Source organism: Thermobia domestica, chromosome 17 (assembly GCF_964235325.1).
Source record: "Thermobia domestica chromosome 17, izTheDome1.hap1.1, whole genome shotgun sequence".
Lineage (NCBI taxonomy): Eukaryota > Metazoa > Arthropoda > Insecta > Zygentoma > Lepismatidae > Thermobia > Thermobia domestica.
The window spans coordinates 149,323,122-149,345,488 of record NC_137470.1 but is presented as its reverse complement, the minus strand read 5'-3'; the positions used below and the strand labels follow the sequence as shown (position 1 = coordinate 149,345,488).

Sequence of the window (22,367 nt, the reverse complement as noted above, 5' to 3'; positions counted from 1 at the left end):
TAACCACTAGACTACGGTGTCCCCTTGCTGATCTTACAGGTAAAATTAAATAACAACTGAAAAGAAGTACTAAAGTCTGGCAGACTACTTGGAAAGTAAATGTCTCCTAACAAAAAGGGACTCAGGGGGGGCGTTTACCGGGACCGGCCTGAGGACCAGATAAGTTGATCGAGAGTTACCAAATTTTGGTCACGGATACCTTGGTCCAGGTCCTAGACCAAGGTGAAGCGTTTATTGAAAATTCGAACCAAGGGGTCTCAGGGGGGGCGTTTACCAGGACATGTAAAAGTAGTAGAAAATGACCGATATTAGTGTCTAATTCATAGTTTTCTCGGTCGCTGAGGTCAATGGTGACACTTCCATTAGCGATGACTTGCAAATTCAGCTACCATTGTGGGGCCGCGGTGGCTCACTGGTAGAGCGTTCACCTCTGGTGGTAGGGGTCTCGGGTTCAAACCCTGCTCCCGCCAAGTGAACTTTGTGGTGGACAAACACCGTGTGCGTGGGTTTTCTCGGGGTTCTCCCGTTTCCTCCCACTTTCTTCATTCCACCATTTCATTCATTACTCATCATCACCGTCTCCTTTAGCCTAACCGGCATAACCGTGGGACGTAAAACTCAAAAATTTCATTTCATTTTCAGCTACCATTGTATGAGGGCCGAAGTTATCGGGGGGGGGGGATACCGAGACATGTAAAAATAGCCCCAAATGACCGATATTAGTGTCAAATCCATAGTTTTCGCGGTCGCTGAAATGAATAGGGATACTCCCACAGGCGTTGACTTCCAAATACAGTCCCCATGCGAAAAATTGGTATATTAAGCTAGTAATACATAATTATAAATGAGTGTATAGGTCTTTTTAACATGCAATTTTCCTGTGGCAAATTCTTTTTGGTTTATTCAAATAGAAAGCCTCCTGTTCAAGACGTTTAGAGAAACTATTAGCCGAACTGTACATCCTAAATTTGTCAGAAAAACCTGACATAATGGATTCTTTGAGTATTTTTCTCGAATTCATCAAACAAGAATCTCTAAGAATAAAAGGAAAACCCCTATGTAGTCTTTTGGTCGCAGACTTATATTATGATGCTGATATAACATAACATACATAATACTGTATAATTACTACACAATGCTGTATAACTAATATATAACATGTGATACGTAACTATGAATACGATAACGTCTGTAGTGGCTACTAATTTTGTTGAAAGCAGTTCAAATTTTAGATACCGTATTTTAGAACCTTCTATTCCAGGCCCATGCTTCGGTTCTAAAACCAGTGACAACCACTTGACGGTTTCCTACTGAGCATTTGTTGTATGTTTAGAAGAGACGTTAGATAACGGTTCACAGTACAACCTGGAAATTGAACCTAAAGCAAATGTATCAATACTCAAATTCATAATAGCTGCAAAAAATAAGTTACGATGGGCTACTTCCAAATTTTGTTCTGTTCTTTCTTAATTGCAGGTCTCAAGCTACTTCTTTTGCATATGCAGGTGGAAATGGAAATGGAAATGGAAATGGAAATGGCTTAATGAGTTCTTTACTTAACTTCGCAAAGGCAGCTTGCAAGCAGTGTAATTTCAAAGCCATAGGCTTGGGACAAGCAGAGGATAGGTACTATTCATCAATATACTTACTTTCTAGAAAGACAGGGAAAGAACTCTAACGTGAAACGTACATCTTTAATTACAAAAAATGGGGTAAATTTGTAGTAAGTACAACCTTACATTTTAAATAATACTGATAATGGAACCGAAAACACAATAAAACCTCCAGATATGAATATGATAGATTATCTGTTGCTGCAAATACAATGAGAGGAACTTATAAAAGCATATACTCAGCTATGGAAATTTGAATATTTTGTGAAGCAACTTAATATTACAAGGAAGCAATGGAATCTAGATTTTTTGAAACTAATAGAGATATCACTGATAGATTTTGGAATTACTTGTCTCTTTGGAATTGGTTATCTCTGTGGAGAATATCAATACATAAAATACGATACGTAATGAGCTATTGCGCCTCGTTAATAAAGAAATTATAATTTGTAAATTGCTTCATGCTAAATAATCAGAACTTGCAGGAAGAAATTCAAATTGGTTGTGTTTTCGTGTCGAGCACAAAGCTTCACATTCTTTGTAAGAGGAAGTAAATAATGATAGAATATGATGACCTCTGGCACTACATGTTGGAAGAATTTAATTTATTCCTTTTGAAAATACAATTACAAACGATTAAGGTAAGTGTCTGATTGAAAACCATGCAGGTGCAATCAGAAACCGAACAGATATGGAACATCAGCGATCATCTTATTCTACGAAAACAGGTAAAAACACATATGTATGCATGCCATTTTCCAGATGAGCTTGTTGTTTGAATGTTAAAGTAGATGCACATGAAGGAATGAAATTACTTTCACGAATTTCCTTGCACTGATGCATTAATCTATGATAATCTACCAGCATTACTTGTTGCACTAGCATGTAAGTATTTAGAAGCTATGATTAGACATTGAAGCTACTTCATCTTCTTTGAACACTTGATGCATATCAACTATTGTGAACATGAATTGTTTAAAACGGCACAAAAATATTACATTCAAGAGGGATAATGGCACAATTACCACGTACAATGGTTTGAGTTGGAAGTTTTAGCACATCGATGGAAATGGACAGCTAGTTACCTTTCTTTGCACTTCAGCACAGAGAAGGAGCACATAGTCAATAAAAGTGTTCGTCCTCACAAGGAAGCACCAGGCACTTAATTAACGTCTGAAATTTAGTAAAAATGTGTGTCCATTCGTTGAAATTTCTACCTTCATTATTCGCATAAGGAGATACTCTTGAAATATTTAATACGTCAATTGCTTTTGCCTTTCATAGGTTCTGGAATTGAGACTTTTTACGTAAATATCGGTTGCACTTGTTTTTATCAACAAAAATTACAGAAAGGTAAAGAATGCGAATAACTAAATGGTGTAGTACTCTTAAATGCGATGATCTAGCGGAAAATATTTTTTTAACAGAAAAATATGAAGTTATGGGTTAATCTGATTCTTATGTGTAGAAAAAAGGTCGTTTAATTCTCGATATCGTTTCTTATGCGCCTTTAAACAATTATTTAAATCTAATTTTGTTTGATCAAACTATGTAGAATAACATTTCTTCAGTGTGAGAATTGTCTTAAGAGTTGAATTTTCAAAATAAAGCAAATTAAAGGGATATTTAAATCCTTTCTTCTGTTCCTGCAAAATAGTCTGGTCTCTTCACAACAAAAAAGGCTCGGATCGTGACAGGCCGGACACAAGTATGGAACTTGGCAGATTGAAAATACTTCGGTGTTCAATTCGTTTTAGGGTTGGGTGCCAAAATTTTCTGGCTGCCATTTTGAAATATGCCCCCTTATTGGATTTTTGAATGTTCTCTTAAAAGATCATTATCTCGGTAACCAATGATCCGATTTTTATTATTCTTTTTTTTAATTATAAGTTGTCTGAATGTAATTAATAATAACAGTAGTGAAGACGAGGAAATATAATAAAAATGAGAAAATTAGTAATATTTAAGATCTTATAAAACATATTTACATATATATGAATTTTCCTTCAAAATGGTCTATTTTATGAAAACAGGTACCCTATAATGTTTGAAAGGGCATAAAAGAGGTTTAATTTGATGTATAATACGTTAAAATACGATGAGAATTAATGGAAATATAGTTAAATTAAGAAATATGTACAACAGGATACAAGGAGTATGCAGGGAGTCAACTGGACGAAACTTAGCGTTGTCTGATTACAAGCTTGCTCAGAATCCGACTAATTAATATTATTTTTTCTCCACTTTTCTGAAATGTTATTCAAATCAATATTATTTATATTACATTGTAAGTGTTATTAAATGAACAATATATTGTTCACAGAAATTGTATTATGTAAGACACTAAAATGCCACATCATAAATACGTCTTTGCATATATATGTCAATTTTAAAACTTTTTCAAACATTATAAATAGCTACTGAGAAACTGAATATTTAAAAACAAAATGCTAACAAAGTGCCAAAACTTGATGACACAGACCTATTCCACAAAGTAAGAGCTCTTCTCTGCCACATTGCTGTTCATAACAGAAGCCTCGGCAGCAGTAAAGATGTGTACGCTGAACACCGTTTGTTGAACATACAGACTGTTTTGAGCTAAGAGGAAGAGCTTTGTAGCAACATTTTAGCAATTCTCTTGAGCTTTTAGAAACTTCTGGTTGGGGTCATCCGTAAAGGCTTCCAAGAGCCGCCTTCTTTCACCCAGCCGAAGTTTTCTGGACTTTGAGTTCTATCTTTGACTTGAGGGAATTAGTTCAAAAATTGATTTTCATGAGAAAAAATATCCTGCAGATCACCCTTACGGATTTAGAATATGTACAGCTGACTGAACAACTGTAAGCATTTTCCAATTCATCTATCTTTTGTTCAGGTAATCTCCTACCCTTCTTTAAGCGTTTCTCAAAAAACGAAAAATTGTTACTTATTATAGGAGAATAAATTGACTTGCTTCGTTTTTACAAAACACCTAGTCATCGAAATCATCATATTAGTTTTTACCAGTCACTTCTATTTCTGCAACAGATTTTGAAGCATCCTGTGAGATATACGCATGTTTTGTTAGATTCATTATTTGTTGGATGTCCAAAAATGAATTTCTTGCAGCGGAAATTATTTCATGCAGTGTTTGACAACGATTGTTAAAACTTACATCACTTCCAAGATAATTTTCGTTGATTTTTTCCTCAATGTGTCCCGTATCTTCAAATTCTTTTGTAAGTCTGCGTAACTCAGGAGCAGTAAGCATCCACTGTTCAAAAGAATGTGGATTTTGGGTTACGTTAATGACTTCAATGAAGTCTTGAATACTTTTGTTATTTTGTTCATGAGCTTGGTCGAAGGGCATGAAACAAAACTTTTTTTAAGTTTTTGAAAAAAAACAGTTTTTCTTAAATTCTGCCATTCCTTCATTTAAACCCTTCATGTCCCTGAGATGAACAGAAAGCAACCTTGCATAGTTCTGCTGATCACATACAAAAAACCAAGGCAGAATATACTCAAGTTCAGTTACGTATAATGGGAAGTTACTTGGTCGGTGAGCTCTAACAAATATCAGAAGTAGAAGTTCCAATTCCAGTACAAGATTTCAATATGAAAACATAGGACTTTTCTGTATCATTCTTTCCTGCCACTATTGGAATTCTTGTTTACAGTTACTGGATTCTTGTTCTGCATGAAATCCTGGCTTTTGAAGAAAGCCTGGAACTACAGCTGTGATCTGTTGTGCTCTTTTGGTTCTGGTTAGGTGTGAGCAGTCCAGGAATGAATCAGCTGACACTGAATCTGCTTATCTGGCCTCGGCTAAGGACAATGTCCATCCACTATCCTTTAATATGTGGCTTAACACTCTCCATAAGGCCTTCATGGGCAGCATGACGTTGATACCATTAGTAGAACTTACACTTTCTGATTGAGCCGAATAGTATTCTTCCCACATGCATTTATTTTCACCTAGCAGAGAATTTCTTTCAATCCACTGTCTCTCTGTCTTAAGTGTTTCTTCGAACCCTGACCGTATTTGTTCTTAAAGAGTAATAGGAACTTGCAGTTTGTCTAAATCACATGATGATACTAATGGTACAATAGCATAGGTATCTGGTAATAAGTAATCTTCTACTGATGAAGAAATTTCAATTGGTACTGGGGGTAAACCAGGGTTGGAATCGGAAGACAATTGGGATACGCTAATATTTGTTCCACGGAAAGACTCTGTCGAAGTAGTTGATTATGTGTTGTAGTCTAAATTGTCCAGTGCACCACCGGTGTACAAATTAGTCCTTAATGAAAAGGGGCAGTCAAGAAACTCTAATTTGTAAGGTCTGCATGTCACTGCTGCTATCTGATCTTCAATTTGCAGCACATGATTATATGTTGCAGAATTGCCTAACTTAGGTAATTACTGATACTTTTGGAGCGAGTAAAAGTGTGTATCTGTCAATCTACATACAATGCGAACGGTGGTTCATGGGACATGTGCCTTTCTTTTTGTAATGCTAATCTTCTGTCCTTAAAATATAATTGACTTATTTTTAGAACAACTTGAGAACATGTAGAAATTTCTTCCATGTTAAATCCATTCAACAGTAATTGAATGAAATTGTTTAGGCTTTCTGGAACACTTTCATCTCAGCAGCTCTTTGTAAAGTATTCTGAAAATTTTTGGCACTTATAGTTTACCATATATCTTCTTCAACATAGTTATCATTAAGTAATCATGACAAGAATAATGACTAGATAATTTAATAATAAAACATTTCTGCTACACACCACTTACTTTCACTAAGTTGACCACTTATACTATACAGTCTTCTTATTTGCGTTGGGTTTGTTTTCAAGACTTATATTTCGAATATTTCTCATCTCATTTTAACTTATTAAACGCCAAATTCAAGCATTGTTATGCTGTTTCAAACGTTATAGGGTACATGTTTTCATAAAATGGACCATTTTGAAGGAAAACTCATTTATATGTAAATATGTTTTATAAAATCTTAAATATTTCTAATTTTCTCATTTTTATTATATTTCCTTGTCTTCATTACTGTTATAATCGATTACACTCGGGCTTAACTTATAATTAAAAAAAAGAATAATCAAAATCGGATCATTGTTTACCCAGATAATGATCTTTTAAGAAAACATTCCAAAAATCCAATATGGCGGCATATTTCAAAATGGCGGCCAGAAAATTTTGGCACCCGACCCTAAAACGAATTGAATACCGAAGTACTTTCAATCTGCCAAGTTTCATACTTGTATCCGGCCTGTCACGATCCTATCCTTAACAGACCAGACTAAAAATGTTCACCGAGTGAAGTTCACATTACGTTATACACTGTGGGCACAAAGTCATTTTCTCCAAAACAATTAATGAAATAAAAGAAATAAGGGAGCGTTCTTTTTTCTTGTACTGGACCTGGAATACTACTGTGTCTTTTAGTATGAATGGGACAGGTTACCATTTTCTTTGTAGTGTTTTATCAAGAGTTATTTACTGAGTGAAGCTGTGCTGAGTAGTATATCCCGACCAGCGAACGAGTGCAAGCGCCCGGTTTTGTAACTAAAATGCAAATAGCAGTATTTCCAACTGGTTTACCTGTAATTAATCTATCAGAGTTCTTTTTTCCTGTTTGAAATAAATCATTTCGCACATATGTTCAATATTCTTCTTTAAAAAGCCATCTAATCTCTTACAAGAACCTTTAAGACATTTTAATGCTCAGATTTGAAATAAAGATCACAAGTGGTTAAAGACGATTATCTTTGTCTTTGAATTCCATGTTTGGATAATTCAGAGCTTTTCAGAGAGAAGCGGAAAGGGAAAGGGGTGAGGGTAGGTTTCTTTAAACAAGACGTTGAATCTATTCGAGAAAAATCGCTTGGCGCTAAATATGTTACTGCATTTGGACTGTGGTGACAGACATTGAACCTAGAAATGGTTAATTCTAGCACTTCCCATTGAAATAGGGAAGTATTGAAAGAAACGTAACCTAATCTGGAGAATAAATCCAAGTAAATTAAAAAAGACTGCTTCTCTCTACTTGTAACAGTTTTTGCTCTGTAGACATTAACGTTGAAATCGGAGATGACTAAATTCTAATACTTCCTGTTTGACTATACTGTAAAAAAAAAAAAATATATATATATATATATATATATATATATATATATATATATATATATATATATATGTAAATTTACAAAAACAAAGTGGCAATCTGTTTGCCAAACCTCTATGTAAATCGTTTTACACTCTTGAAGTGTAGAACAAAACACGTGTTTCATTGTGAAGTATTTAACAATAGAAAGTGTATTTTCACACTGAAACATGTGAAAATACAATATGCAATATAAAATATTTTACTGTGAAACTAGTATTTTGTTTTACAAATTCAAGAGTGTAAATCGATTTATATAGAGGCTTGGCAAATAGATTGCCACCGTCTCCAATTGTAATTTTACGTGCATGCGTGCAAGTAATTATACAAACGTAATATATATATATATATATATATATATATATATATATATATATATATATATATATATATATATATTGTGTAATTATAAAATCTATGTTGCTATCATTATACGCCAAATCGAAGTAGATAAAAGATCATCCATACACTTTTAACCAAAATTACGCAATACCGTTGTACAATGTTTTCCGTAAATAACTCTTGCGAGAGAACACTTCCATAAAATTTGAAAGCACATTTACGCACAAACGAACAAATTTCTTTCCATTCAATCACGATAGAAGGCATAGCCAGAAACATAGTGTGTATATTTGATCTGTGATTTATACGCCTGTAAAATTAAGTCATCAACGTCATGTAAGCTTTATTTATTCCAAAAATTAAAATTTGCTTATATAATATGAACTTTCACACATTAAAGAATACATATAGGTAGCTTACTGAACATAATTAACAAATGCAACACAGAGAACAACAATTTCCACATTTCGATATCCAATCCGTTCATGTTTCATCACTCGATGCTGAATGCGAATTGTCCAATTAAGTGATAATGTCATGAAGTGATGATGAACTCCATCGTACACTAGAAAAAAAAATCTGTAGTTTAAATTAACAAGTATCAATGTAAAATCATTTACCCTTCTTTTTGTAAGTTGATGTATATTAGATTATGTTAGATTAAATTACAAAATTTGCTGATTTATTTTGTTTTACAAATCTACAGCAAATTTACAAGAAAAAATATTTTCATTGATAAAAATGAAATTTTCTACCATTTCATACTTTATAGGTGTAAATTGAATTACATAGTAGCTTGGCAAACAGATTGCCATTTTTTTTTTTTTTTTTTTTTGTAAATTTACGTAAGAAATTAACACAAGAAATAATGGCACTTTAAATCGAGCAGGGATCATCTAATTTATTGTGGACCCTTTTTCCTATCGACTCCTATACAGCAAAATACAGATTTGTTTACAAAAATGGCCACCTGGTGGGAGCTCCTGTGGTTCGGATACTACGTTAAGTTGTACGTAAAGTATCATATAGCCTCGGTATTAAACGGGATGGTATATTCTAAATCAACCGCACAACCAAATGTCCACTCACTACTCCGTTAAGAGAATCATTCTCGCAAACGTTGTATTACTTTTCGTTTTTTTAAAAAAAATGTCTCAATTAACTGAAAAGGAAAAAATAACTCTTTGAATTCTATCATTCAGTAGTTTAAAGACAGTGCTGGGTGGAAGATTTTTTTTCCATAATAAGTTTGTATTCTGTTCTAAAAATCGCGATGAGCCAAAGGGTGTCCATTCAACTGGGTGATGTATAGTTGACTTCCAATTCCATGATTTATTGCTTTCCAGATGGGAGTTTACTATTGCTGCTGTGTTTCTGAGCTCCTCTGTGGCTAAGCGGTTAGCGTATGAGCCTTTGGCGTGGGAGGCCCGGGTTCGATTCTCGGCGGGAGCTTATGTGGTTCGGATTCCACGTTAATCAGTAGGTCCACGTCTCATATAGCCTCGCTGCTGAACGGGACGTTAAACTCAATTCAACTCAACTTCTGTGTTTTTATATATTCTTTCGAGTTTATTTACTTCAATTTCTTTTCTTTAACACTTAAGTTCTAGTATCTATTTTTAGGCACTAAAGTAGTGTCTTCATTATTCGATTAGATGAGTATCAATAAAACTTTTTATTTCGTTTTTTTTCAAACGAGAGGCACTCTGGAACACGTTACATGTGGTATCATGCTTTTCTACGTCCAGACATACGGGGTGATGATGTAATAAATTTAAAATATATATCTTTGTTTATCCCTATATTTATTATTTTTTTGGCGGGCTTACTTTTGCACCTAGAAGATTCAAATTTTGCACACACATTCAGTGCACCCCTTAGTATTTTTCAGATTTGTTCCAGTTACATGCTTTAAAACAGGGGTGTCCAGAGAGGGTAAAAGGTAAAACACGGACATTCTTTAACAAAAAAAAAAAAAAAAAACTTTTTCACGATTTTCTCGCCTCAGATACATGATGGAGACATGTGAATGGTACTGTTGGAAAGTCTGTTCTATTCTGAAGATAATGATGTACAATCCATGATCCTAGGATAATTACGGGTGTCCCAGGAAATTTTTATATTACATCCGGGTCATTTGGAGTAATCTGGGACACTGTGGGGTACATTGGTAAATATTTTTCCCGCTCTTACTGTTCAAGATAGAAGCTTGAAATTTTGTACGCAAATTTAGTACATCCGTTACTATTTTGAGTTGATCGTAAGATCTGTGCGTTAACACAGGGGGGTAAAGAGGGACTCAAAATTTGATTTTTTTTTTCAGAAAAAATCCCGATTTCTCTCAAAATTTCCCAGCTCAGGAACATGGTAGGGAAATATGAATGGTACTGTTTGAAAGGCTGTTCTATTCTGAGGAGAATGAGGTGCAAGCCATGATCCTAGGATAAATAGGAATAATGCTCAATGGAACTCGATAATTTACCTTTAAAAAAGTCAGAACTTAAAAGGATTAACTAAGAATTCATACAATGAAAACGCATAACAGCAAAGTACTTAAAGCAGAACAGTAAGTCAATTGAAATAAACAGCTTAAAAATGCATCAGATAGTAATTGTCGAGACTTTCAACGGGAACTCCCACATTCCTCAGAGGCCCTTTCTTAAAATATCAACAGTAAAATATCAAAACGAAACCGTTTCTTTCAGTAATAAAAAAAAAAAAAAAAAAAAAAAAATATGCACAAATACTTGATATTTTCAGCAACAAAGGCTGCACTCTTCATTTTCTTCTCACTTTTTTATATCGTTAAATAAATAAACAAGAACCACTATTATGAAGCTTTTCTCAATATTACAATTTTCCTTTAGTGAACAACGTTAACATGATGCACTCGATATGTTTTATTCAGCTTACTGGCTTGTCTAAAGCATCCACAAACAAATATTCCGTTCTTCAATTTTCCTTGAATATTCCTTCTTGAATATTCCTTACGATACAATCTTTTCTCATACGTTCAGTAGTTATTTTACAGAAAGCATAATTGGAGTTCCTTCCGTACTGCTGCTATGAATATGTAAAATAAAGAAATAAATAAAAGTCATTTGCTGATAATTGGAAGTTAAAAAACATATAACTAAATAGCTATATCTCGTTAATTTACAGGTTAATTTTTTAGTAATTGTTGCAGGTATCATTTTGGTTAGTTACTGTGCAAAATTATAAATATATCCGGAAATAAAGTTGTGTGAAAATAAACCTGTGTTGACCATTTAACCTGTAGATTTCATAGTTGATGTTCCAGATGACAAATTAATTATTATGTCCCATTTCTTGTTAAAGTTGCCTTTATCAAGATTCGGACTAGGATTTTTTTTTTCCCCATCAAAGAGACGTACCTCTCAATGAACGGATATTTTTACACCATTGATCTTGTTTCTGAACGTATGAAGACGTGATGAAGGCCTAAAAGTATCTGGTTATTTTTTCTATGTTCTTTTCAATTATGCAAAAAGTTGCACACTTTACTATTTAAAATTTTCAGGTCACCATGATATGGGGCTCTTTAAGACAAGTAAAGCATTCCACTCTATGAAGCGTCTGACATTTTCCTTTGTCATTTTTTGTGTCATCCTTCTATCTTCAGCTGTTATGATTTATATCTATTGGACGTTTTATCTGAATGCGCAAGAACTCATAATGAAATGGAGAAAAAAATAGTTACACATCTTGACGTGTTCCCAATTATATATCCTTAAGAAGACGTGTTCTTAAGCATGTTAAATGAAGCTGGCCATTTCCCTATATTGTTTCTAAAGGAGAATTTCCCTCCACATTACAGATCGACTGTCCGTGATGGCTTAGGTTTTCGGTTTTCTAGCGCCATCTCCAGACCTGATACCAATAGATTTCTATTTTACTAGGAAAAAACTTAATACTCAGAAAGAAGGACGTGATTGGATCATTGGTAAAACGCTCACCCTCGGTACTCGTAGTACATAGTTAGTTCCCAGGCCATGTGAATTTGTAACAACATCTAATCCATGGGTTTTCCCAAGTTTTCTCCCATTCCATTTACCCTTTTACAGTCATTCAATTTCGTTAAACATTCATCTGCTTTAACTTAAAGGGCATGATCATGGGACGTAAAAAATCGGCCGTAAGAAACGATTCAACTGAATTTATATAATTAGTACAAACCTTCTTGTATTCCTGAAGAAAGTAATATCCAATATTACGGAAATCTTATGGAGTTTCCATTATCAAGAACCGTAAAGGTTTATTACATATTCAGTAAAGAGGTTTTCACATGTTAAAGTTTCATTTTCAATTCTTTTAAAAAACGTATCTTAATTTTAATTCAGTAACTTCTTTAAATAGCTCCCTTTGTTTTCGGAAGACTACCCTCAGTATAAAACCCCCTTTTACAGATAAATATAAGTACTTTAACAAGTTCTTTAAACTTTCTTCTGTCTTCCATCAAATGTGATATGGAATTTACACTAGGACAATGTTACATAAATAGTGAAAAAAGTATTAATCGAACTCGAACCCAGCAATACACTCTCTCATACAGATTTTTTTTTTTTTAAAGTTTTGTAAGTCTTCTGAGAATGAGTACATATACAAACTCCATTCTTTATTGAGGATCAACTACATGCCATTAGTGTATGTTCCATACCACTGGCGATCATCAACTCCGTGTCCAGTATAGCCAGCACCGCCGAATGTACCAAATAAAGAAAAAGGTAAAAACGTGAGTTTTGATCTCTGCTATCAAAGTACACATACTATGTAACAAAGCTTCAAAATAAAAAAGAAAATTTCTAATTGCTAAACCATTTTTTTTTCTCAGAAAATCAGCTTGAAATTCCCCATCTCTAGAGAATAACTCATATATGCACTGGTCGTGTGTCCGCCCAAGAGACAAAAAAAAAAAAAAAAAATCTCAGGAACTACCTAATGGATCAGGATTAATTTTATCCAGGATGTAGAGCGTTAAAATTTAGAAATTCAGTTCGTTGATGGAGTTGATGTTCTCCCGGAATCCGCTTCCCGGTGTGGACACTCTTTCGAAAAAGTGTAAAACCTCTTTCAGAAAAGGCTTTCTGAGTGAGGTTTTCTTGGGTTTTGCTCATTCACATTAGATACATGCCGGGATGGTACCTTTCTTCTTTCCCTTTTCTCGGATAGTGCGATCGCCAAGGGACGTCATCCCTTATACGTGACGGGCTAACACGGCCGTAGACGCAGAAAGCCTAGAAATCTAATTTCTAAATCAAACTAGAAGTGGTAGAAATAAACTATAACGTTAAACAACGTTTCTCACTACAGGGCAAAAACGGTAATAGACAGCGAGAAGCGATTAAGCGTCCCAATAAATCGTCTCCGTCCTTAACTCTCTACCAAAACCGGAAATGGTAGAAATCCAGTACAATCTGAGATTTTAGTATTGATTTATATACAACAAAACCTTATAAGAGAATGCAAGAAACATTTTTTTTGGGAATAGTACTTTGGTTCTAAGAATTGGTACAATCCGCGGCAAAAAACCTGCAACATGAGCATATAAGTTTATTGTGAAATGACGAAGTATTTTACTTCAAAATAAGTGTGCACGGGAGGAGGACGAGGTTTATCCTGGCGTGATTCGTTCCACTTAGAAGTTGTGTTGATTCCCTGTGCTGTTAGGCGTAGTTTCATAATAAACTTACATCCTCATGTTGCTGGTTTTTTGCCGCGGATTGTACCATCTTCTGTCTTAACCTTCTATCTAGAGGGGAAGTAGGAGAAATCAACCACTTCCGGTTTGACTGTTAATCGACATAGAGTAAAAACGGTAATAGATAGAAAAAGGTGGATCTCCGCAACTAATTCCCAGGAATACATTCTATTTACACTCTAATATTTTTACTAAATCCAGAAATACTAAAAATCAAGTACCATTTTCTGTTTCAATATTAATTGATAAAATATTACGCCATACAGACCAAAATTCTTCATGTGGTGTACACGTGACAGCGCTACTTGTTTTCAAAATATTTCCCTCTCAACACAGGCAGCATATTCAACAATGGAAAGCGGCAGTCTAGGCACTTGCAAACATTAGTCTTATATTGTAATTGGCTGTTTTGTTAAACAACCCAATAGCCAGTGAAACCCTATGAGCCTTATTAACTACCAGCATTCGCATATATTGCGGAGTGTAACGCAACGCAAACATGCAAAAACAACAATTTTAACTGCTGTACCTATTATCGCAAAATAAAAAGCAGATTTTGCGTTGCGTTCATGCAAATTGCTACTTAATGAGATCCTTCAAAATAAGTAAAATTGTGATTGAAATTGTGAGGTCAAAACCCTTGGGTAAATGAGAGAAAATTATCGGTTGGCAATATATGTATTGTTTAGGGAACGTTAAGGCAATGTTATTTTTCAACTTTGTTGTCACATATCAATTCGTAATGCTACCGGCCATTATCCTACCAAGTGTACTGTTAGGGTACATTAACTAGATATATATCAAACGAGAAGGTAATTAATTCATACTTGTATATTTTTTTAAAAAATTTTACTCAAAAGACTTCCAAAATTTGAAGCTACACCCTTTGATTTATAAGAAAGCCTTATTATCGTTAAAGAACATACTCGTAAAGTTTAAATTTCATTTTGCTTGGTTTGAACACATCGGCTATTTTGTTTTGCTGATGACATAATTTTAGACAAACTCTCACTTCAATCATAGCACATGTAATAATATGTTTGAAATTAGTAATTCAAGATAGTGAACCTCTTTTTGCTTTTTTTTTTTTTTTTTCGTCGGCATTCTAGTTATAGACGTTAATGTTTACGAAGCTATGACTACCACTACTTTCATTTTCAAAATTGATATGAAACTCTGGTTAGGCATGAAAACAAAAGCAAGAAACAGTTAACTCACAAAATGCACATTTGGGTTCGTGACTGCTCTTGTTGAGGAATTGTTGCTGGGATTCAGGTTAAGTAACATGTTTCATATACTCTAGTTTCGTAGAATAAATGTCTTCTTCGATTGAAGGATTGTAGTTTCATTTTTTAATCGGTTTTCTAACCAATCTCTGGTCTACTTCTGTTAATCTTCCTTTCATATTCAAATTTCATGTAATAATTTTATTCTAGTGTATGAAGGAAGAAACACATTAATCATTCTTACTTCCAAGTAGACTTTGTACTTTGTATAGTTACTCAGTATTTTCTCGACTTATTGTACTTGTATTATACACGTTAAAGTTTTTCAAGTAAGACACAGTTGCACAGTTGCAAGCTTTACCTAAGATTTTTATTCAAAAGTACACTTAAAATATTGTAATAAAGAATGGTCTAGTCAAATAAATTGTAATGAAAGACATCCTGTTTCATCTCTGCTCTTTAGCTTGTCAAGAATTTTGGAGACAAAACGTAAATGCGAAGATATTAAGTCTTTAAAATAATAATGTAGTGGTCTTCATGTTAAATGTATAACAAATATAAGAGAAATATTTTAAATCTAGTAACTAAATTAGATTAAAAAAGTACCCTATATACGTCGAAAATATACACCTTTATCTTCCGGAATAAATAAATCCACTTGAGTGTGGTTTTCTGGTTCTTAAACAGAAATATTTTTAAGAGCCAGAAATTCTTCCAAAAGACTTGAAATATCTCGCATGCAAACGTCTACCTCCATTCAAAGTTTTGTTAACATTGGAGAAGTTATATAGATCGCGTATGACATTCTTTAATTCCAAACTCCAACTTTGATGTCTCATGACTCTGGAAACAAAGATTTGCACAGGGATATTTTTCACATGCATGCTTAGTAAGTAAACTTTCACCTCCATGCCGCCAACTTCTGTTGAAGTTGGATGACTTATATAATTACGTACGTTACTGTCTTTATGATTATTTTTACCTTTAGATAAATAAAGTGATGAATGAAAATGTTACAGACGTACGCAGATGAAGACATAAATAAGCTCATTATTTTTTCGTTGCTTTCTTCAAATTTTGCAAGCAATTTTCTTAGCGTCCATAAGAACTTAGTTTAAAGAAATGTGCAAAATTTGAAATAAAGGATCTGAGTGTTAGATTGTGAGCATCAAATAGATATGATATTATTATAACACTTGTAGGAAGTATCTTTGTTTTATTGCTTCAATAAAAAACACTTGTACTGGATGTTAAAAAATCCCTTTCTGCTTCAGAGCATTAGGTATCGTTACCTAGCATTGTACCAAAATATGCCAATTCATTCAAAAGTTAATAATATTAAAAATTTGACCAAATAACACTTCTTTCATTGTCAACACATTATTACCTCTAACAAAATTGTTGTATTGAGTAATCTTTCATAGAGGGGTGAAATTGTGGCCTCATCAACAAAGTGGGGCTCGAAGATCACACCACTAGATAAACAACGTTATCGTTATCATTCCTCAACGACTCTATATAAATAGGTTGAATGGTGAAACCAGAACATTTTAGAATTCAAAATACGATATACAAAATATGGAAGACACGTTCCTACGTCGCGTAGTCGCGAATGCTCTCGCTTTTGGTGCGAGAGGTCCCGGGGTTCGATTCCCAGTGGAGGCACTCGGTCGAAAAGATGTAAGAGCTTCTTTCAGGCCATCTATTCTGGGTTTCCTCATTCACACTGGGCAAATGCTGGAATGATACCTTACAGGACTCAAGTTCTTCCTTCCCCACTTCCCCGGGTAGTGTGCTTGGCAAAGAATATAATCTATCATATATAACAGACTTAAGGCTATAGATGGCGGAAAAGTCGAGAAATATGTATAAATAAACAAATAAATAAAATATGAAAAGCACATTTTATAATATGACGTATAGTTTTTGCGTTGATATATCACGCTACAAAAGCAAAACGACTATTTGATGGCAAAAAAGTTCGACACACGATTGGGAAATATTTTCATTTTTATAAAATGTAAGTGAAGCGTGCAGAAAATGAGAACCAAGGTTTCAATTCTTTACGCCTGATATAAAACGTTTGAATTCAAGTTGTGTTTCTATACAATGCTACCGAGAGGTGGTCGATATTTTCAACTGAAGGAATATACCTTTTGGTTTAAAGAATAGAAATGCCTTTGACTTAAAGAACGATGTTAGGACAGTAAGTGCAATTTGCTTTGCTGCATTAGCCGTCAAGAGTAAGTAAACTGGTAATGTTCTTGTTAAGTAGCTACTACGCTAGCTGATGAAGAATAAGGAAATTGCTAATGTTCCGATTAATTAGCTACTGCTTTATTCAACGAAGTGAAGGTAATATGCTAGTGTTCACATTAAAAGTAGGCACTGCACCAGTCAGTGAAAAGTGTGTAAATTTCTAGTGTTCCCGGTATACGCTAGTCAATGAAGAATATCACATACACAAGCACAATTCATTACAACTCTGGAACTCATTCGATAATTTAAAAACCTTTCTACAAGAACAACATATTTATTACTTAACACTGAAATAATGTAGTGTTACGTACCATTTCAGTATTAAGAAATAAATGCATTACTCTGGTCAGAAGGGTTTTATAATCATCAGAGAAAAGTAAGTAAACTTCTAATGTTCACTTAAATAGATACCACTTTAATCAAGGATGGGTAGATAAACCGCTAGCATTTACGTTAAAAGTAACTGTTACATTACTCATACAAGAGTATGCTATTAACTCATACTATAGTACGTAACCTTTAGTTGTATCTATAGTCACTTAACTTTGTAGTAAATAAATTATTACTCTAGCAATTACGATAATAGAACGATGTAATGTGATCAACAGACGACGTAGTGTAGTTTTTCTGTAATGCATTGTCCTTTTTGATGACATCACATTTAATGATCTTGACCTATTGAACACGCAGACTGATTCGAGATCAAATTGCAGAGTGCGATCTTTGAACAAAATTACTTGTTATTTTGCTCAGGGCTCGTTATTTTTATTTTAAATGAGAATACACAGACATCACAATTCTCCGACCAACAAGAATAGTATGTCTCCCGTAGAACCCAACTCTGATCAAATTAGATACATGTAGGGCACCAAAGAAAAGATTCACTACCACACTTTTGGCTTTTATTGCCAACAGTAAAAGACAGCGTGACATGTTACATTTGAAGCGTATAGGAATTGATACTTTCGTGTGTGTGATGAAAATACCTTTTCTCGGGATATCAACCAGATGATGTGCACTTTGTCCAATGTTTAGAGAACATGCATTACTTCTTGAAATGTTGAAACCAAAAAACCTATTCATGTTTTTTTACTACCACCATTTTCCTTAAAAATTCCATGTCTTTATATCTAATCCGTTTTCACTGGTGTTATATCCAATAACAGCAACGGTTTTCTTTTCTGGTAAAATTTGAGTAAAATGTCACGAGACTTCTTCCTATTTAAGAGGTTTAATATTGATTTACAATGTCTGTTTTAACATAAATAGCATCCCCGCAACCTCCGCAACGCGGAGAGGCTCACGAGCTCAAGGGGCGCAAAATATATAGTAAGTAGGGCGTAAAAAGTAAAGGAAGTAGGGGTGCATAACTAAGGGTTGAAGAGGGCGCTGAAGCTTCAAGTTACGCCACTGGGTTTTAAGATGGCTGTCAAGCTTTTCTTAGATACAAATTACAACCAGTAGTTTTCGATGTAATTACTTAGCATTATACAATAATATAAGCATTAATTCAACAAAATTCTCACAAAATAACACTTTACATTGATATACAGAAGGTTGAGTTCCATACGGGTTTATGTCCAAATTTTAACTCAAATTTACCTTATGGAAATCCACGACACCGCCATTTGTTGGCTTCAATAAAATTCTCTTGTGTCCATACAATAGCCTTGCATAATAGCCTTTACTGTAGAAAGCTTCTACAAAGCGCAGGGAAGGGAATCATCTGCCATTCATCTTTGCAGGCATTTAACAAACCCCGCAGAGTTATGACACCACGTGATGAAAGTACTTTCTTAAGGAGACCAAACTCACAGAAATCTATAGGGCAGAATTTCACAGGTGGTACGTGAGCCGCTTTTGGTGGTACATAGGGCTTATGGTGGAATCAATAATTAATATGCTTTGGTAGTACGCCTATGGAAAAGGTTGAGAATCACTGCTATAGGGCAAGCATTTGGTGATTTTACCGGTATTTTTTCAACTGGAATTGCCTTGATGGTTACCTTCATTAGTTGCAGAAATCTGTGTGTGAAATGAGTGGTATGTGATGAGGCCTTGTTTTAGTGCAAACAGACTACATTTATGGCATTTCCATACGGACTAGGCAGCTCTTCTGCATAAATATATGTCAGTAAATGTTGCTGATGGTAAGTAGAACTGATTTTACAATTTTTATGCACTTGATGAATAGTGAATCTTTCATTAAAACACTTTCCCGTAACAACCATAAATCGTTTCGAGCAAGTTGCCTGGCAATGATGGATAAGTTTGGACTAGAATTTTGGTAGGCGAAAGTGTAAAGTAATGACGTGAATTTTACCACAATCGGATAGGTAAATTTAAGTTTCATCTAGCGAGCGACGAATTCTACTTGATATTGGACAGATTGCTTTCGTAGAAGAACCTGCACTTAATCTTCTCTCTCAATGGCAACTCTCACTTACATAATGTTCTCGATGCTACATATATTTTGGAGATTTAATTTGTCGCGCAGGTGCAGTTCAAAGTTTTCTAGGGCACGTGTAACCATGTAGGTATGACATGTTGTGTAGGGGGATTTTTGTGAGGGTTATTCGACACGAGACACATGTGGAGTCACTACACTGCACGGTCACATTCGATACCTCTTTGTAGGTGAACTACTAGCTGAAACTTCTTAGTTTTTATATCGCTTATATTATGTTTTTGATATTAGTCGATTCTATGGATTCTATTATATTTCCAATTTGTTAGCACTGTTTTTGGATTTTAAACAGAAAACATGACATGGAAAAGTGTCACAATATACCTTCCAAAAACCTGTTTTTTTTAGAAGGAGCCATGATGCACGAACCTACGATAGCAGAATAGAACTTCAAACTTATACCTTGGAATAACCCCGTGCGATCAATACTGTGTGCGTGAGCAGGGTTTAAAAGATGAACACATATTCGCGACTCAACCTATTGTATAACAAAGCCACTTTGTTTTACCAAAAGTAGAACATTCAAATCAAGATCCAACAAAATTGTCCCTAAGAGATACCCAGTGTTCCTTGTATGTATGATTTTTCAAATTGGAAACTTCAAAATGATTATGTTAAAATTACAGATTAATCCCAGATTTTAGATGTCATTTTCTATGACTTCAGATCTTTAAATCTTATTACTGTATTACACATTCTATGCATATTTCAAATACACTAGAGATAGTAAATAGTCTTTAATCATCGTCACAATTTTTAAAAGATGACGGTTTTGGTATCAGTAACTTATGGATAGCTTCATTCCGAAAATCGTAACCTACTTTACATGGCCTTCTTATTTTATAGGGTGTCAACTTTGTCCCTAGTTCGTAGATATTATTCCCTCCTTCACTGTTCATCCTGTACGAATGGGACATAGTACTCGCATATTCACGTAGTGTACTTAGATAGTTCCCATGGCACTTCAACAGGAAAAATGAATACATGAAGACACTTCTTACCAATTTAACACTGCTTCTCACTAGAATTATTTTTTTCAGTATCGCCGTGACTGGACACTACACTCAGGTTATATGGTCCGAAAGCTATTTGATTGGTTGCGGCAGAGCCCAAACAAACCAATTAATGATGACCTGGAATGATATCTTCTGTAATTATGGACCTGCCGGGAACGTAATGGGAAATCAGGTATATAAAGACGGTGCTCCATGTTCATCTTGCCCCAGCGATGCTTCTGGTTGTAACAACGGACTTTGTAGTAAGTATAATTTAAATACTTATGTGATAATTTATTTCATTATAATGTGTACTTGGATGGTAAATACTCTGCTTGAATTTTATTCAAACACACAAGATATGAAATGGATGTAATATTCGAATGTTAAAGTAAATATTTCATTTTAACAACGAAGTTCATATACTACATTGCTCATTTCTGGAAGTTCCACTTAAAAAGAAGCGTTATATGTTTACTAAATTATTTTAGACGGATAAAGTGTTCTATTAGTGAGGAAAGCTTACCAATTACGAATTGTGACATCAATACCTGCACACTGTCTCGCGCAGCATATATACAGTAATCAAATTCCTATCATACCGTGTTAGATCTACAGTGCGCGCACATAATGAACGACGGTACTTATGACAAGCAAAGCGTGTCTTTGACGAACCGTGAAGCTTGTCGTCTATATGGTCAATCTGTCGCTGCAACCTGGGAGAGTTATGAGGCAAAAAAACATCCATGTTATGAGAAAAGAGGTGAATTATTTGTGATGAGAAGTAATTATGATGAAATGAAAAGTAAACAAATAATACCAAAGAACAGTTGAAAGGAGGTGAGCGACGGTGGTATCACAGAGAAGAATTTGTGAAATACAGATAAAATACACACAGACCTGAAGGAAGCTAGTTAAAATCATTGACCTTATATGCAAATTAGGAAAAGCTGAAAGAAGATTTAGTATCGTAAGAATATTAATACCTTCTGAAATAATTTATCTGTAGTCATGTGACAATATTTTTGAAGAAATTTGCAGATGAGGACATAAACGTTATTTATTGTATCATAATTTACTTTTCCCCAAGCACTTCGTGTTATAGATTTTTTAAAAATTGGTTGATGAAATTGCAACAGTTTGTGAGAAAATTGTCATGTAACTAACTCTTAATACGTTGGTGCCAGTTATGGTCAAGTAACTTTGTAGTATGTACTTCAAAACCAATTGCCGAATTAATCACAATATTTTTCTTAATTCTAAATTAAAGGTTCAACTGGTAAAGAAAAATCTGCTTCCAGTGGTAATGCATATGCTGGTGCACAAGTCAACGTCGACGTAGGAACTAAGAATAAGGAAAATCGCCGAGATCAAGAAGATTCTGGGGATAATTGTAGTTCAGGTGGGTATTGTGTTTTCTAAACAGTATGTGCGTGACCAATATCCATTTTTTTACGCTTCTTTTGTTTCATACTTCATCTTCCTGTTCATAGTACACTCAGCATTATTCTCACATGTCAAAATACATGAGATCGAATTTAAAAAAAAAAAAAAAAACAATCATCACTCTAGAAACAGATTTTATTAT

The 22,367-nt window shown here is 34.3% G+C and overlaps 1 protein-coding gene across 4 annotated transcripts in view; it reads left to right on the top strand.

Moving 5' to 3' along the window:
- Positions 1-22,367, top strand: part of LOC145674401 (venom allergen 5-like) — a 103,785-nt gene that overhangs the window by 65,221 nt on the left and 16,197 nt on the right. For 3 of the 4 annotated variants that reach the window (XM_081744416.1, XM_081744418.1, XM_081744417.1), the window contains exons 6-8: positions 1,477-1,626; positions 20,825-21,042; positions 22,050-22,181. In XM_081744416.1, the coding sequence (XP_081600542.1) occupies positions 1,477-1,626; positions 20,825-21,042; positions 22,050-22,181 (500 nt within the window). The remainder of the gene's footprint in view (positions 1-1,476; positions 1,627-20,824; positions 21,043-22,049; positions 22,182-22,367) is intronic. The other variant, XM_081744419.1, reaches the window with a different exon arrangement.